This window comes from Corythoichthys intestinalis, chromosome 21, assembly GCF_030265065.1.
Source record: "Corythoichthys intestinalis isolate RoL2023-P3 chromosome 21, ASM3026506v1, whole genome shotgun sequence".
NCBI lineage: Eukaryota > Metazoa > Chordata > Actinopteri > Syngnathiformes > Syngnathidae > Corythoichthys > Corythoichthys intestinalis.
Genome location: NC_080415.1, coordinates 28,758,108 through 28,776,917, shown reverse-complemented (window position 1 = coordinate 28,776,917; position 18,810 = coordinate 28,758,108). Strand labels below are relative to the sequence as shown.

The 18,810-nt window shown below is 40.0% G+C and overlaps 1 protein-coding gene across 3 annotated transcripts in view; it reads left to right on the top strand.

Moving 5' to 3' along the window:
- Positions 1 to 2,304: 2,304 nt before the first annotated feature.
- fbxo11b (F-box protein 11b) overlaps positions 2,305 to 18,810 on the top strand; it is a 36,936-nt gene continuing 20,430 nt past the window's right edge. Inside the window, exons 1-8 of one of the 3 annotated variants that reach the window (XM_057826219.1) lie at positions 2,305 to 2,644; positions 11,981 to 12,144; positions 12,211 to 12,271; positions 12,372 to 12,513; positions 12,588 to 12,717; positions 17,711 to 17,794; positions 17,879 to 18,011; positions 18,112 to 18,218. In XM_057826219.1, the coding sequence (XP_057682202.1) occupies positions 2,557 to 2,644; positions 11,981 to 12,144; positions 12,211 to 12,271; positions 12,372 to 12,513; positions 12,588 to 12,717; positions 17,711 to 17,794; positions 17,879 to 18,011; positions 18,112 to 18,218 (909 nt within the window). In that variant the 5' untranslated portion in view covers positions 2,305 to 2,556. Of the gene's footprint in view, positions 2,645 to 11,980; positions 12,145 to 12,210; positions 12,293 to 12,368; positions 12,514 to 12,587; positions 12,718 to 17,710; positions 17,795 to 17,878; positions 18,012 to 18,111; positions 18,219 to 18,810 lie in introns of all 3 variants that reach the window. The other 2 variants (XM_057826218.1, XM_057826217.1) reach the window with 2 other exon arrangements.

The window sequence follows — 18,810 nt, the reverse complement described above, 5'->3', positions numbered from 1 at the left end:
TTTTGCCTCATTCAAATCTTAGTATCTGAACATTTAAATATGTAAGCTAAAGTGCAATCACATTCGTAAATGATGGCTTCTGGTTTTTGAAATGTAAATAAACTAATTTATTGTGATAAAACAACAAAATTGCAAAAACTGCATTAACCATCAAAGTGAAGTCTAACTGTAACTGTAGTTTTGAAACAAATCTGAAAAAGGAAAAACATTGCAATAAAATAATGCAAACTGGTTAAACTTGAGAGTAGCTGAGATCTTTCATGACAGAACATAACTTCAATGATATCTGGCGCCATCTAGCGTCGTGAATGGGTATAACTTTTTCAGTCTTATTTCAGTGCAAAAAAAAGTCTTATATTCGGGCCAATACGGTATATTATTCCGATTTTTATTTATAATTTATTTGTTTTGCTATGTGTAATTGCCATTTGTAATAGTACCAGCAGTATTTATTAAGGATTTAATGTAGGTTTTTGGGCTGTGGAACGGATTAATGGAATTATAATTAGGGCTGTCAAACGATTAAAAATTTTTAATCGAGCTAATTACAGCTTAAAAATTAATTAATCGTAATTAATCGCAATTAATCGCCATTCAAACCATCTATAAAATATGCCATATTTTTCTGTAAATTATATATATATTCTGTAAAATAAATTGTTGGAATGGAAAGATAAGACACAAGGAGTGAGAACAAGTATTTGATACACTGCCAATGGGAAAACCATTGGCAGTGTATCAAATACTTGTTCTCCCCACTGTACATTCAACATATGGTACATAAGGACTGTAGTGGGCATTTCACTCTACTGTCATTTAAATCTGTCTATGCTGTCCTCACTCTGAAGCGTCTACTTTTTCCAAAGCTAGACAGCTAGTGAACGACGCCTTAATAATCAAACTTCTTCCTTTTTCATCTGATTTATTAATAAAATAGCCTCAAACCATTGTCCTCTTTAGACCGTCATAAAACTACAAAAAAAAAAGCATTGCATTAGCAACAACGTTAGCTTAGCACGCTATACAGGTTCACTAAACATAAACAAAAAGCGTCTCATACAAAAAATAGAACATTTCGCTTACTAACATAATATGTACATTCTTTACAACAACCATACTTACGGACAAATCTTGTCCAAGGATCATATAAGCACAACATTACAACGTAGGCGTCAGCACGAGACATCTTGCAGCCATATTGAACTGGCAGGAAAAAAATAATAAACCATGTCGCAAAGCGACCACAAGAGTTTGCTGTTAGACAGCACAAAAAGGCTTGCTGTAAAACTTACCAAAAGGCAGAATACTGTCTGAGCGGGACATGTGCGTTAATTGCGTCAAATATTTTAACGTGATTAATTTAAAAAATTAATTACCGCGCGTTAACGCGATAATTTTGACAGCCCTGATTATAATATATTCTTAAGGGAAAATCGTGCTCGACATACAACTAATTCGATTTACAAACAAGGTCCTGGACCGAGTTAACATCGTATGTGGAGGTACCATTGTATTGTATTTTACCATTTGTGTGTACTGCCATCTTGTGGCCATTCAGATTGGCCCTGGCAGAGATTTAGTCATGTTATCATTCATGTTTATTTTGGTGTTCAGCTGTAGTAACCATTCAAGCTGCTAAATGGCGTCCCTTAGTGGCTAATTGTGATATAACAAGTCTGCAATTTGATCGATATGGTGTTTTATGAAAAAAAAATAAAGAAAAACTCCTAATGTGCTATTAAGATAACATAAATGGCAAATGTTATGAAGTTAGTGAATAATTAAATCATAAATTATCGGCTCGTGACATTTTCCGACGTATACCGTCGCGTCACGACGAGTTGTTGACGTCACGATTGTGGTTCTCGCCTTCGTTTAGGACTAATTTTCAGCATATTAAAACTCACTTCCCCTTTTGTTTTAATCCCAAATGTATTTTCAACAAATTTATAAAAAGAAAACATGTCTGAAGAAGATACCGGAAATTAAATTATTGATTTAAAGTCAGTGGTATGACGCAGTATGCTATCTTTCGCAGATAGATGAGTCAAATTACATGCCGCGTCTTTTAAATTCGTGTGGTGTAAATGTATTGCATTGTTTTTGTTTTTTAAATGTAATTGAATCGTTTAGCCGATGTATCAATTTGCGCCTACACCGGCTGGTTTCTTGCAAAGGCTCGAAGAAGCCTCTTTGTTAGACGTCACCTGATTGGCCGGCAAGTGAGAGTGGAACATGAGAACTCGGCCGTTATTGGTCAGCCTGTCTACGGCTCTTCTTTTTTTCTCGCGATTGTTTCCCGTGTGAGTTAATGGCTCCTCCTGCTACAGACGGAGACGGAGCTGGCACCGAGCGGCGATACGGGGGGGGGAGCAGGATCACGGCGGAGAAAAACGGCCAATTACACCCCAAATACCAGCGGGTTCTCTGCCGCAGTGTTGTCGCTGTAACCGGAGAGAGGCCGCCCGGAAACTAGTGCGGGGCTGAGGGTTAAATTTAGACGCGGCTCGGCTCGAGGACACCACTGTGTTTTTAAACCAGCGACCAACTCCCCAGATGAACTCCGTCAGAGCCACCAACCGGAGACCCAGGCGAGTGTCGAGGCCGCGCCCGGTGCAGCCCGAGCGGAACAACAGAGACAGAGGTAAGCGAGGCCGGGACGTGTGCTGTAGAGCCGCCTCGAGCCGGTTAGCGGGCCCCTCTCGTCCCCCTATCCTGAGGTTGGCCCAATACCCGCCGGGCCCGAGTAGGAAACACCGAGGCTCGGCTGAGTGTAGCCTAGGCCAGGCCGGGCTTTGTTTCGCTTGTCTGTGGCGCGGCTAGGCTACGAGCTAGCGGAAGGTTGGGGGGTTGTCTCCGCTTAACCTAATGCGTAGGAAGCCAGACGGCCGCCGTTTCAACGCCGATGTCGGACCTCTTATCTCGGCTTGCGTAGGGGGGGATCAAAGGGGGCTGTCCTTTCCGGACACCCTCGCCATGGTTTCCCCCCCTTCGTTAGCTATCGCGCCGCATTCCCAGCTGTCACTAACGATTCCGAGGGTGTAAATCTGCGGCGTCCCGCAGCACTGCCATCTTTGGGGTGGAACAAAAACATTAAGCGGCCGTCAACGGGGTGACGACGCCCGGCCAAGACTGCGCCAAAAGCGCCGCTCTGCCACGGTTGTGCTCCCGTGGCTCTTTTAACTGGGTCCATTTTGTGCGGCGCTTGGAACGTTCATTTTCGCTGTCTTCCTTGTTCTTTCATGCTAGCCGTCGCTGCTAGCTGCATTTGTTTACACCGCGGATTTGCCTGCTACGCACTTGGCTTTTGGAGCCTCGAGCCAGGCTTCCCCGTCTCATGTGTGGCCCTTTTTTCACAAGACTCCACCACAATCAAATTTCTAAAGATGTGTATTATAAGACTCAAAACAGGCGTACATCTGGCATTATCTATCACGACCAACCATTGTCTGTCTACCTCACATGAGACAGTGTCAACCCTGCAAGGGAGCTGAACGTATCCACGCCAAATTGCTCCATTTATCATTGTTAACCCTTGATAGAGCAAATGACTATTTTTAGCCATTTAAAAACTCGTATGTGGACATCACAAATTTGGGTCCTGTTGTATGCCACAATACAATGGTACCTCTACATACGAAGTTAATTCGTTCCAGGACCTTGTTTGCAGTGTTGGGAATAACGCCGTTATAAATTATGCCTTTCAGTAACTGGGTAATCTAACTAATTATTTTTTCCGCCGTTACAACGCAGTTACCGTTACTGACAGTCAAAAGCGGTGCGTTACTTACTTTAAATAAATTGAAGTAACTACCAGCCGTAGCGAGTCTACTCTGCTCTGTTTATTTGTCATCCAAGACGTGGGGTGCGTTCAGGTTCGTGGCAATGAAAATAGTAAACACACATAGCCTGCCTTTGCAAAAACGATGGAGTTGCCGTTTGATACGGTCATAATGTGCAGGTCCTGCACCCATCCGCGGCAAAACTGTTCATAGCTTTGTAGCGATTTGTAATTTCGGAATCGCTGATGAGTTTAGTAACATACACCAAACAATAAATACAGCAGAATGTCCATTTCGTGTAATTGTGGAAGCCCGTCGACATCTTTGCTCCATTTGTCTTCGGCTTGCTCGTAAGGGTCAACATTGTTCACATCCTTAAGTTTGATCACATATCTGTTCTTCGCCTTAGTAACGAGTTTGTCTCTTTATCGAACTGGCAAGTTAAAGTTTAATGTCCCGCGAGCCAGACCTGCTTCCAATATTGCTGCGTTGTTGTCAAATCTCACGTGAGCCCCCATTCTGTGACGTAAACGCTCGAGCCTAATAGCGCACGTACTTCAGAGCCGGTGTTTTCACACGCAAACCGGAACAGCGCGTTCGGCAAACACACACACGCAAAACAGATGCAGAGGGATATGATGGCAGAGCATTCAGGGGAAAATTTGTCTTTTACGAGGTGGAGCTATAAACACTATTTCAAGTTGGTCGAAATTAAAGGAAGGAACGTGCATGTAAAGTGTAATTTATGTCCCGGGGCAAAGCTTTTGTCGACATCTGTGGTAAGCAATTCAAATGTCTTTATTTTTGTTGCACTTCAAGTGTAGGATAAATCTGTTGCTGGGGAGGTGCAATAAATATTACAAGGTTCTATAACACAACTACCTGTCTATTCTTCTCTATTCAACTGACTCGAATACTGCTCAAAAAATGTCGAAGTCTTTGACATACAACAGCTTCTTTTTAAAGTAACGGAAATAGTTACTTTCCCTGGTAACTAGTTACTTTTACTATAGAGTAATTCAGTTACTAACTCAGTTACTTTTTGGAAGAAGTAGTGAGTAACTATAACTAATTACTTTTTTAAAATAACGTGCCCAACACTGCTTGTTTGGAAGTCGAAATGGTCGCATGTCGAGCAGGATTTTCCCATAAGAATACATTATAATCCCTTAAATTCGTTCCACAGCCTGAAAACCTACACTAAATCCTTAATAAATCCTGCTGGTACTACTGCAAATAGCAATTACACAGAGCAACACAAATTATGGATAAAAATCAGAATAATATAATAATTAGGGGTGTGACAAAATATCGAGATGGTGATAAATCGTGATGCTTTGTTTCCCAAAAGGTTTTCGATATGCTCCTGCCAAGAATTGAGATATCGTTTTAAAAAGGAGTCGTCTAAAAATATAATAAAAAGGAACTAACAAGTTGCTACCAAAATCTTCCATCATAATAGTGTCTCAGTTAACTCTAAGGCTGCATTGATGGTGCTCAACGCCCAATCCATTTAGACTGGAAACGTTCGTTCAATTGAAACCAGAGCATTCACAGTCATTCTGTCCGATTTTCAGGGCATTTACAGGTCACTTGTTGTTCATTTTAGGGCATTTATGGGTCATTTCCTGTTGAATTTGAGTCACTGCCTATTCATTTGGGTATTTTTTGGGTCACTACCTGTTTATTTTGAGGTACAGAACATGAAGTGACCCATAAAAAAAAACAAAATTAACAAGAAGTAACTGAAAATGAACAGGTAAATGACTTTAAATGGCCCAAAATTACCTCATTGCCTGGCGTTGGCTGCAACTGACGGCCATAGACGTTCAATCTGTTTGAAGTGGGAGGGATGGCAGCGAATGAACCCTCCCAGTTCAAATGGATTGGACGTCTACTAATGATAAATTCATTCCAATTCGCAGCAGAAGCTTGTTTTACTGTTTATTAATTGTTTGTAGAATATCCTAGAATGATTTCCTGAGCAATGTATCGATAATCGTCGTATCGCCATATCGTCAGGTCATCATTATCGTGAGCTTTGTATCGCAAATCGCATTGTATCGATAGGTACCAAGAGGGTTCCCACTCCTAATAATAATAATAATAATAGTAATAATAATATCTGTAATAATGTAACAAATGGGGTTTTAATGTGGCGGATGTGTTTTGCGTGGTGTACCTGAACGCACCGCGTGGCTGACTTGACAGATTGAGGGAGGACTTATTATTTTCACTTTGTCCAGCTGCGGCGGACATATAGGCATGTTTTGTGGCATTAGTTCTGGAATAAATGATTAAAAACCTGACAGAGCTGGGGACTTTTGGGAGATATTAACACAATAATAATTGTAACCTTAAAGAGCATATGACACCAGAAAAAAAGTCTTAAATGGCATTATTATGTGAATTAGAATCATATTTTGAGACGATTCGACTATATACAACAATTTAGCAAAGCGCAGATGACGAGAAATTAGTCTTTTAATCTGCCGGTTAGCCACGCCTACCATTATAGGGCTTTAGCGTCCCCAACAGGTGGATGACGTCAGTGGTAGACTAGGCTCATCGGTTTTACTATTCAGCCCATTGAGGGGGAATTGTTCAGAACGAGGAAAACGCGACGAAGAGAGCCGCAAAATGTCATTGTTTCAGTCTCTCTACTCCCAATATTTTTACAGGATATTCTTTTTATCCAAGTATTTTTCCCCAATAGCTATATGGCTTGAGAAGGACCAGTCAGCCCGTCGAGGGGGAACTATTCACAATGAGGAAAACGCGACGAAGAGAGCGGCAAAATGTCATTGTTTCTGTCTCTTTACTTCAATATTTTTACAGGACATTCTTTTTACCCAAGTACTTTCCCCAATTGCTAAATAAATGGCATGGTCATGACAAATAACAATCTTGTGCTAAATGGAATATAAAATAATAAAAATCCATTTATTCAAGACGAAATGGCAAAATTACTCCATAATGGTCAAAACAGTCGACTTCACCTTTACTGTCACACCTCCCGAACGATATTTTATGACACCTAAATCGGACATATGTAATTTCCCTTCCCCGGCTTCTTAGAATGTAAACAGACCAGAAGGAGTGACAGCTAGCCGACATGCTAACCCGAACCGAGGGATGTTTCAAAGTCTTCGAAGTGGAAAATCACACATAACTAGCCTGGATTATTTGACATGACGACCCGGTTGTCGAGTTTCTTTGCGGATCGGCAAACCGCCCGGCGGAGAGCAATTTACAGTTCGTTCCCTGGAGGAGGGTGGCTGGAGTTGTTGTGTAGCTAACGCGCTAACAGCTAACTGCTAATGAGCATGAGGATAGCTTTTTACATGCCTATCAATGATCAAACGTAAGTAGTCCTTTATTTAAAGGAATTTTATAGTGTTTACTTTGTAATCACTGTATTCGTATTTGACATAATACAAAACAAGATGTTTACTCACTTCCTTGTAAGTCCAATGGTCCCACAGTAAATATCCACGGTGAATGGGAACCTTTTGAAACTCCAAAAAGGCGCATACGCCTCTCCCGCATACAGAATGATTTTTCTGCAGCCGTTTGGCTGGCGTGATACAAAAAATAAAAGTATTAATCCGCAAAATCAGCTGAATCCTTCGTCCTCATACACAACAGTACACTGTATAGTGAAGAGAACGTCTTCTACCGTACACGTCACAGCGCCCTCCTCCTCAATGCAAGACCGAAGCCGGAAGTCACTCATTTTCATGGCGCGGGATTCAAAAACCTAAATAAATATAGCGATCGCTTCCACACACATCCAAGCGGTCCATATCATTCAGGGGCATAAAATACCGCGTGTATTATGAAATAAACATGCTTTTTCGTGTCACAGGCACTTTAACTTATGAAGACTAGCGATCGGAGGAGGACCGTCGAGATTGTAGACATTGTATTGTCAAGTCAGTTCACAGATGCACCCACCATGCTCATATTTTTGTTTCCTTTTTTTGCCACATTCTCTAACATTCTTGGAACCCATGTTGATTTCTCTCAAGAAAAACCGCTGTGCGTCTGTCTTGCGGGAAAACAAGGTAACTGCGCTACTGTCGTAAGTCGTCATATTTCGAGCATGTCGTCGGATGTGGAAACAAATGGAAAGTCAAATTTTACGTCTGATGTCGAAAAGGTCGTGTGTCGAAGCGATCGTATGTCGAGGTACCACTGTATTAACATTTGGTATAACACAGGTGTTGCGTACATAACCCAAAATGTTATGTTCACTATGGGTGGGAACACCTAGTACCTCATGTTACGACAGCTATTTAAAAAAATATATAATAATAATAATAATAATGTATCGATTCTTGACAGAAGCATATTGATACCCTATTGGGATGCAAACTATCACGATATATAATCAAGTCGATATGTTGTCACACCCCTAACATCAACCTACAAGGGAGCTGAATGTATCCACGCCAAATCACTGTTTTTCAGCTAATTGTAAACCCTTTACAGCAGGGGTGGGCAAACTATTCCACAAAGGGCCGCTGTGGGTGCGGGTTTTTGCTGCAACCCACCAAGAGGACACCTTTTCACCAATCTGGTGTGTTATGAGTAGAGGTGTGCAAAATTTCCGATTCTTAGATTATTCGCGATTCGGCCGTGGAAGATTCGAGAACGATTCACAAACATCCAAATTCCGATTATTGAAATATGCCAAGTAAAGCGGAAGTACAACACACTCAGCGCGCCGCGCGGTCTTCGGGACAGAACGGAGCGAGAGTAGCTAAACATCATGCTTCTCATTACCTGGCCCCTCCGGTAATGCCAATGTTCAACTCACGGCTCTAGCTCAACTCATGCCACGAGATAAAAAAACACAACAACATACCTGACTGCTGCCGAAAAGCTGCTACAAAGTACAGCCACATAATGTTACGGTAGATATCATTTATATAGGACTAGATGCAATATAGATTCGGTAGCGTTAGCAGCACAGCTACAAAAAGCTAGATGCGGGTGTTAGTAAACGGCCGCCATCTTAAAGCACTACACTTCCCTGCAAGGCTGTTGTAGCGAACCTTCCAAGCAAACCTAATTAACTTTTTATCTCAAATACTCCTAAATCGGTAAAATATTGACTTAAATCTATCTTTAAAATAGTTTTAAAACTTTCACATGTCGAAAGTAGACAAAAGGGAAATTATGGAATAACGGGAGCAATTTTAACAACTTTAATGGTTGATTCACAACATTTAATTAATTGAATGTAGTTTAAAGCTGCTGATACAGAATGGGGACTGGAGTTTTTTTATTTAATGTTATTTTTGTATATTTGTTTACTGCTTTATGTTAATTTGATACTGAAATAGTAGTTTGGTTTACCCTGAGAGTATTTTTGAACAATTTTGGAACTAATGTACAAAAAAAAAAAAAAAAGGAGGGGGGTGCATCAATAATCGTTTTATAATCGAATCGGAGCCTCTGAATCGTAATCGAATCGTTAGGGGCCCAAAGATTCCCAACTCTAGTTATGAGTGCAATCAGTTGATTGCAGTCAGGTGCTTCTTATTTCCATTGAAACCTCATTGGTTAAAAGCTCTGTGCTGTATCAGTTGGAACAAAGACCAGGACCCACTGCGGCCCTCGGGGACCGGTTTGCCCACCCCTGCTTTACAGGGCAAGTGACTATTTTTGGTAATTTAATAAACCTGGCCTCATACATACTAGAGCTGTCCCGACAGGTCGACATAGTCGACGTCATCGATGACGTAGATCCATCGACGAGCACAACATCCCGTCAACGGTTAATGAAGGCTTAAAAAATATATGCGTGAAAAGTTCAGAATGTTAGACTGATGGCATATGAGACTCCAGTTCCTTTCTCTCATCAACACGCTGTAGAATTAAAGTTCAGATATACGAAATAAGAAAACACATCTATATTAAACACTGTAAACGTTAGCATTGCTACATTAAGGTGAATGGGGGGGGGGGGGGGACAACTTACTTTAGCCTGCTATAAAACATTGGCACTCTTCTTGATGGTTAAAGGTGACACTTCAAAAATGAAAAATCGCTGGTTAACAGCATTTGCAAATGAAAAAAGAAAATCTATTGCTGACTGCTCACATGGAATGACAAAAAGTGCTTTTTTTTTGCGGAGTGTAAAGCTTAAGGACTAGCTGTTTAGCGAACATACTTCCGGTGAATATTTTTTTTTAAAAAAGCATGTCATGTTCGTCATATAAATAACGATTTCTGGAGTTCATCCCACATACTTCAGAATTCAGATTACACACTAAGAATACCTTTAAAATAACACCCTTTATGAAAAATCTGATTGGCAATGTATTCTAATGATTATTATGATACTATTATATATAGTACTATACTATATTATTTATGCTAGGTATTTTTTTAAAGAATTGTTTTGAGTCACGTTGGAAAGGCGAAGTCAGTGTTGTAAATCTGTTTACATTCCATTCTTTTGCATAGTTAATGCCATAGGCATTTGAACTCATTGTTTATTTGTGATTTATTATTGTTATTTACGTGTTTATTTGTACTATAATAAAGAATTTAAGTGTTCCAAAATGTTTTGTGAATTGATAAGCATTAACAAAAAATTCATTGCTAAATTAGTTTAAAAAAAGAAAAAGAAAGAAAAAAAGAAAGAAAGAAAAAATATTAGATTAGTCGACTAATCGTAAAAATAGTCGGCTGACTAGTCGGGAGAAAATTAGTGGTTTGGGGAATGTAATATCAACAATTAGTATAAAATGTGATATCAATTAGGCATGTGTCTGTATGATATCCTGACGGTATGAAAACCTTAAGCCAAAATATTACGGCATTGCAATTACAGCTCTAAAATGTGTTACTTTGAGATATCTGGGTAAAAAAGAAACTTTTTTCCATTGAAAAGTATTTTAATTTTTCAAAACATCTTAGCAAATTGGAACTTAAGTACAGTATAATGTTAAGTTAAAATCAAGTTTTAAAAAAACTAACTGAAATATTCTAAATAAAATTACTAAATAAATGCTGTCCTTCATCTGGGCCTAAACCCACAGCCAGAGCTCAACATTATTACCATCAGAACAAAAATGATTGAATTATTTTCTGTAAAAAACATGCGTGTATGACTCGTATCATGTTTGCATTATACACACTGTTTCTCACCACAGACAGTTGCCTGAGAGAAAAAAATGCCACATGTTGCCACCGCTAGACACACTAAACACACTGGAGTTAACTCTCATAGCTGGTGGGAAGCGTTCATGACATTGTTTACTAACCGTTAATGTAGAAATGTGAAATCATATTGGAGGTATTGCCTCCTCAGCAGCCACCGTCTGCAAACATGTTTTACATGTCGTTTGGCCTTCCTTCTATAAGCTACGGTCATCTGCAACATCTCTGTAGCCGAAGTATTCCCATACCAACGATTTAGTTTTGTCCGATGACGAGGAAAAAGTTCAGGAGTTTCACCTCCTCCAGCCATTGTGTTGCACAGCTAACTCATTGACACTGAGCAACAATCAGTGGGGGAGGGTTGAGCCTTACAGCTGCAAGCAAGGGATTACACCATGCATTTTTGGGACAGAAAAACTAGCTAATATCTTAGGGACGGTATGACGAAAAAATTTTGCGGTTTTGAAACCTTGATGTTTTCATACCATATACCTTGAAATTGGTAATCAGCACATGCCTAGTCAACATATGTGGACGCCATGTATTTTAAAAAGTATATATCATTTTTCCCCCCAATGAATCATTTAAAAAATGTTTTTCTAAATAAATAATAAGTTAATTAGAATCAGCAAAAGTTGATAAATGAAGTAGCATTAATTATTTTTAAAATTCCCTTTGTTTTTAATACATTTTATTTTATTTTTATTTATTTATTTTCCCTTCAGGCATGACAAATCCAAACAAACATACAGCATTTATATGTGTTTACAATTAATTCAACCCGAAAAGAAAAGGGCTGACGGGAGAAGCTGAAGCTTAAATATGAAACATTAAAATGAATAAACATTTGAAATGTATAAAGAGAATGACTGAAAGACGTTTGTTTCCGTTTCTGCCACCCTCTCTGTCAAAATGGATTGGACGTCTTGCGCCGTCAATGGCAGCCGATGAGTTAAACACTGCAGTTAGTGCACCACACCTTTTTGTTCTCATGTGTGCCATAAATATATTGATGTGCTTAGATGAGGAGGCTCCCGCAGCCGCCGCAGCAGAGATGGCGATCGAGGAGTCCGGTCCAGGAGCTCAGAACAGTCCGTACCAGCTACGCCGCAAGACACTTTTCCCGAAGAGAAGCGCTGCAGCCTCCGCCGCTACCTCCGCCTGCCCCAGCAAGGGCCTGATGGAGGTGAAACTGCATTCCCTGCGGCATATTACTCTTGACACATTTTCCTGACTTGAGTTTCTTTTGCAGGGAGCGTCCACGTCGTCCACAGAGGCCTTCAGCCATCGGGCCAAGCGGGCGCGCGTGTCTGGTAAGAGCCACGACTTGCCAGGTTTGTGGTTTTTACTTTTATTTCATTTGATGTTGCCACGTTCTCTGTTCTCCTGACACGTTGGTCTTTTTTCCAGCAGCCCCAGCAGAACAATATCTGCAGCAGAAGCTACCCGATGAGGTGGTTTTGAAAATATTCTCCTACTTGTTGGAGCAGGACCTCTGCCGGGCAGCTTGTGTTTGCAAGCGCTTTAGCCAACTTGCTAACGACCCCATACTTTGGTGGGTGGGTGCCTCAAATTAACAACTTTGTCAGAACCAGAATAATTGATATTTTTGCCCCACCGACCTTTCAGGAAGCGCCTCTATATGGAAGTGTTTGAGTACACGCGTCCTATGATGCACCCCGAGCCGGGCCGCTTCTATCAGGTCAGCCCCGAGGAACACGAACACCCCAATCCGTGGAAGGAGAGCTTTCAACAGCTGGTGAGTTGGTGGTCGTCTTATGTTTTGAAGAGCTTTAACTAAGCCTGTCGCGATATGCAATAAGTCTATTTATCGCACGGGAAATAAAAATGAAGGCTGTAATTTTCATGGCTGCGATTTATCGCCACGTGCGTGTGAGCATACATTTGTGCATGCGTGTTGATGGCATATGAGACTCCAGTTCCTTTCACCGATGTTTTTGGTCATCAACACACAGAGGTGGGTAGTAAGGCATTACATGTACTCCGTTACATTTATGTTTTTGAGAAAAAATTGCTTCTAAGAGTAGTTCTACTAAGCTGTACTTTTTGCTTTTGAGTAGATTTGTGGGGGGGGGACGCTACTCTGACGGCCCCAGTACACCAGATGCATGATCATTGCGGTTCCGGTCCGGTTCAGTGTTGACTGCGTGCCACGCAGTACGTCAAAAACAGGCAAATCATACCGGCTGGGCACGGCTGCGGTCCGCCAACTCCGTTCACTCGTGAGCGCTCGCGTGATCGCGCGCTATAATGTGCCATTTAAAACAACCAAAAACACGGAGTCTATACTCATCAGAGAAGCAGAGAGAGAGCACATTTTTTCTTTGCATATTGATATTTTAGTTATGTCTGTCTCTTAATTCCAGATTGACTGCATCATGTTGAGATCAGGGCTCCGTGTGTGGGGAGAATGGGGGCGGGGCCCTATTATGCCATTGGTTGTGTCGGTGGGTTTATATCTTTGTGCACATTTAAAATTTATGGCACATAACATCTCATAGAGCTGTTATAAACAACTGTTAAATAATCTGTAATATTTATAAAATGGATAGCGAATTATATACTACACAAACTAAAAAACAGCGTACTTGGAATTGGCGTCTCAACACTGCAGATTCCTGTGCCCAGCGCAAACTGTTGGTTTTTCTATGAAGAGTCAAGTGAAATGTAGGAAAGAAAGAGAAACGTCTTGAATAGACCACCAGGTCGAAACTTGTGGGTGTCTCTTTTTTCTCTTTCGTACTTTTCCCCCTCGACTCTGTATACAAACCGACATTGTATGTGCGCCGGGCACGAGAATTTCTGCAGTGGAACCACTTCCAGATACGCTGCTTTTTTTTTTTTTCACTCAAAGTTGTCAGCACGCCGTGTGTCTGATATCATTGCCAGAAAAACACACATAATAGGACACCTTGCAGCTTCGCTTTTAATGCTGTCCTTATAATAACGATCTGCTGCATCGTATATTACTTTGTGAATTTCCAGTTTCCACCTCCATGATGAAGCACTCATCATCCATCTTTGCTCATGTTTAAACCGTGATTAGGCACCTGGGCTTTTGACGTCAGGCCCAGCTCCGCCCATTTTGTCGGATGCGTGTCTGGTAAAAATAGAAAATAGCCTATACCATCCGGCGGGCATGCGCCACACAGGAGGTGGTTCGCAGTCAATCCGGAGCACTGACGCGGCCGGTATACGTTGAACAATAGGATATAATGGGAACGGATTGGCTCCGGCGCTATTTTTTACCGGAGTTGGACCGGAACCGCAACGATCATGCATCTGGTGTACTTGGGCCCTTACTCCGCTACTTTGGGCTACACAAGAGTCGTTATATTTTTCCTCTTTATTCTACATATTGGATTTATTATTTTTTTTTAGGCAGCGAAGCCAAGATTAGCCCCAGATTTCACCAATGAGACGTCGCAGCAGTAATCACATGACTCCATTATACCAATCAGACGCAAGCCTGCCGTTCTGTCTTCACGTCAGGCTGTTCAACCATGTGGTGTCTTTAAAGCGCTGTAAAAAAATGAAGTATTTGATATAGAGCGCTGCCCTCAACATGACTCGAAACCTTTTAACCTCTCCCAGTTTTTATTTGGCACCGACTGACCACAAAAAAACGGAGATATGATCTTTTTAATTTCAAAATAGTCCACAGAAAACCGGAGATATGACCCTTTTAGTGTCAAAAGAGCAATTATGAAGGAACTCTTCACTATTAAAACTAGGAACTATTTTCCCCACCAGAGGGCACTCATGCTCTTTGGACGAATAATGCTTCATTTATGTAATTTTTTTTTTTTTTTTGTCTTGTCAGAATTCAATGATATGTATATATTTTTGTATTTATTTGGCTTATTGTGGTTATGTAATGGATTATTGTACAGTATCATTATAACAGCAGTTCATATAGATAACTTTGTGCTCAGAAAAAAAATATCATTGTTTAAAAAAAAACAACAACAAAGAAAAAGCATTTACTCACAATGTTACTCAATACTTGAGTATTCTTTTCACCAAATACTTTTTTACTTGAGTACGATATTTTTGGGACGACTACTTTTACTTTCACGCGAGTAATATTTTTTTTGAAGTAACACTATTCTTACTTGAGTAAAATTTTTGGCTACTCTACCCACCTCTGTCAACACGCCGTAGAATTATAGTTCCGACATACAAAATAAGGTAACACTTCTGTATTAAACGTAAAACGTTAGCATTGCTACATTGAGGCTAATGGGGAAAAAAAGACAATGTACTAACCACTTTAGCCTGCTAGAAAACATTGGCAGTCTTCTCCACAACACAAAATTGCGGTTAAAAGTCGACACTTCAAACATGAAAATTCGCTGGATTAAAGAATTTGCAAGCAATGCGAACAAAAGGGAAAAAAATCTATTACTGATACTACATTCATGACGAAAGCGAAGTGCACTTTGTTTTTGTTTCTTTTTACTAAGTGTAAAGCTTACGATTAGTGTCTTAGCAAATGTACTTCTGGTGGACAGTTCAAAATAAAAGCACGTCATGTTTAGATTTCTGGAGGCAATCACATCCACTTCAGATTCTACACCAAGAATAAATTTAAAATGACACCCATTATGAAAAATCTGATTGGCAATGATAGTTTGATGTAATAAATGATAATAATTTGGCTTCATATTTGTTGCATGCGCACTTTGCAGGACAAGAAGAGTCATTTTAGATAAAATTAACACTTTTAATGGGCTCTAATTGGTTGGTAGACAACAAAAGTGACATTGGGTCTCTCACCAACAAGTTCTGCACCTAACCAGCTTTAAAATGACTCATTATGCATTGGTTTTTTTTTTAAATATTTAAAAATGTTAATACAGTGGTACCTCTACATACGAAGTTAATCCGTTCCAGAAGCTTGTTTGTAAGTCGAAATGGTCGTATGTCGAGCAGGATTTTCCCATAGGAATACATTATAATTCCATTAATTCGTTCCACAGCCCAAAAACCTGCACTAAATCCTTAAAAAATATTGCTGGTACTATTACAAATGGCAATTACATATAGCAAAACAAATAAATAATAAATAAAAATCGGATTAATAATATAATAATAATAATAATTCCTGTAATAGTGTAACGAAACGGGTTCTAATAAGGCGGACGTTTTTTTCTGTACCTGAAGGCACCGCGGCGCTGACGTGACAAAGAGGGAGGGGAGCGGGTGAAAGTTTACTTTCGCTTTAAATGCTTTCTTGAGAACATCGTCAATTGCGGCAGACAGCAGGCGTTTTGTGTTGAATAAGTTGTGAAAGAAATGATGAAAACGTGGCGAAGCTGGCGATTTCTCTGGAGATGTTACCACAATAAGAATTGTCAGCTTAACTTATAAAGACTGGCGAACGATGGTCGGAGGAGGACCGTGGAGATGTATTGTTGAGCCATTTCACGGATGCCCACCCTACGCTCATATTTTTCTGTCATTTGCATCTTCATTTAGAAGGTAAGCGTCAACTTTTTCCTTGTTTCACCACCTGTACCAACCTTTTCTGAAACCAGTGTTGATTTGTCACACAAGAAAATCCGCCGTGCATTCATCTGCGGTGCTGCCATTGTCGTCGTATTTCGAGCATGTCGTCGGATGTAGAAACAAATGGCGAGTCAAATTTTACGTCGGATGTCGAAAAGTTCGTGTGTCGAAGCGATCGTATGTAGAGGTACCACTGTATAATTTGTTTTATTTAAGAATAACAGTTTATTGCATTTGAATCGGTGATTTATTAGGATGTATTGTCACTATATTTGTTGTTGAATAGGTTGGGGGGGGCAGGAAATAATATCGCATATCTGCAATAATAATGAGACTACTGAAATTTGTTATCGCAACAACAGGCCTAGTAATAACCACTTTAGCCTGCTACAAAACATTGGCAGTCTTCTCCAAAATACAAAATTGCGGTTAAAAGGTGACACTTCCAACTTGAAAAATTGCTGGTTAACAGCATTTGCAAACGCAAAATGAAAAAAAAATCTATTTCTGACACCATGCATGATGAAAAGGGAAGTACCTTTTTTTTTTTTTTTTTTTTTTAAAGAGTGTAAAGCTTGTGGTTAGCGGCTTAGCGAACCTACTTCCGGTGAACATTTGAAAATAAAAGCACCTCAGCTTCAACATCTAAATAACAATTTTAGAGTTGATCTCACATATTTCAGATGCTACACTAGGTATACCTTGAAAAGGACACAGTTTATGAAAAATCTGATTGGCAATAAATAATTTGGCTTCAAATTTGCTAACGTGCACTTTGCAAAACAAGATGACAGTCATTTTGTATCAAATACTGTGTAAGCACTTTTGATGGACTAAGTGGCAGAGAACAAAAATGGCATTGGGTTTCTCATCTATTTCATATTCTGTACTTAGCTCGTTTTGAAATGACTCGTTATGCATTGTGTTTGTTTTTTTCATATAATTTTTGTATGGTTTGTGTTTTATTTAAGAATAACAATTTATTGCATTTGAATGGGTGATTTGTAGGATTTATTGTCACTAAATTGGTGGTTGAATTGGTTAAAAAAATTGACAATAATATGGAATATCGGCACTAATTTATGAGACAATATATCGACTACTAAAATTATGGCGACAGGCCTAGCTTTAACCTTTGTGTGCTACAGTTTTGCCCCAAGTGCTTTATAAGCCTGGCGGACCGCTACGGTGTACTGATTAAAGTATATGTTACGTTTCAGTATAAAGGTGCCCACGTGAAACCAGGCTTTGCAGAGCACTTTTACAGCAATCCGGGAAGGTACAAGGGTAGGGACAACATGCTGGTGAGTCTGAACGTCTCCTCGACAGAATTTAGATTAGCAACTTCCAGTATTTAAGTGTAAAAGGCTTTCCTTCATTGTTTTCAGTACTACGACACCATTGAAGACGCGCTAGGCGGCGTGCAGGAAGCCCACTTCGAGGGGCTTATTTTTGTCCACTCCGGCATCTACACGGACGAGTGGATTTACATTGAATCGCCAATTACCATGATTGGCGCAGGTATGTTTGTCTGTCTCGTGGATAGAAGGTGAATAAATGTGAAGAATTGATTTGAATTACAAGCTTGGAGAAAGATAACAATGTAACCGTGTCTTCTCAGCACCCGGTAAAGTGGCAGACAAAGTGGTGATCGAGAACACCAGAGATTCTACGTTTGTTTTCATGGAGGGTTCGGAGGACGCTTACGTCGGGTACATGACTATAAAGGTGAGTGTTAGAGGAAAGACAACTATAAACTTGTTTCATATTACTTGGTAGGTAAAAGTAGGTAAACGGTACAGGGTTTCCCCTAGCATTTTTTAAAGCTGTGGTGTTGGTGGGCTACATCAGTCAGACAGCTCCAAAGTGTCGTGCCGCGGCGAAATCGCTTAATATGATGACAAATGATTTTTTTTTTTTTTCACATTCATATTTCTCCAAGAAGAACATGTACGCAAAATGCGTAGTAGATTACAGCTACTTACATCTCAGTCCTTTTTTTTTTCTTGTTTTCTTTATTTGGCCCTAATATGTACTACATTACCACAACAATAATAGTCCATCTGTTAACGGACCCTCGTCCGTTGACAACTTAAATATTTTCTTAATACTTCAAAATCCTCATCTGAAATAACCAGTGACATCAGCAACGAACAAATGCTATGCTAGTACACGAGATCACGCTCAGATTTACATTCTTTACCTTGAAATACCTTTCTGTGGATTTTTCTCCTTATTTCCAACTCCGCACCAACGTAGTCAGGCACAAGCTTGCAACAGGAGAACCAAAGTGATTTTCAGAATGAAGCGTGTAAAGGAA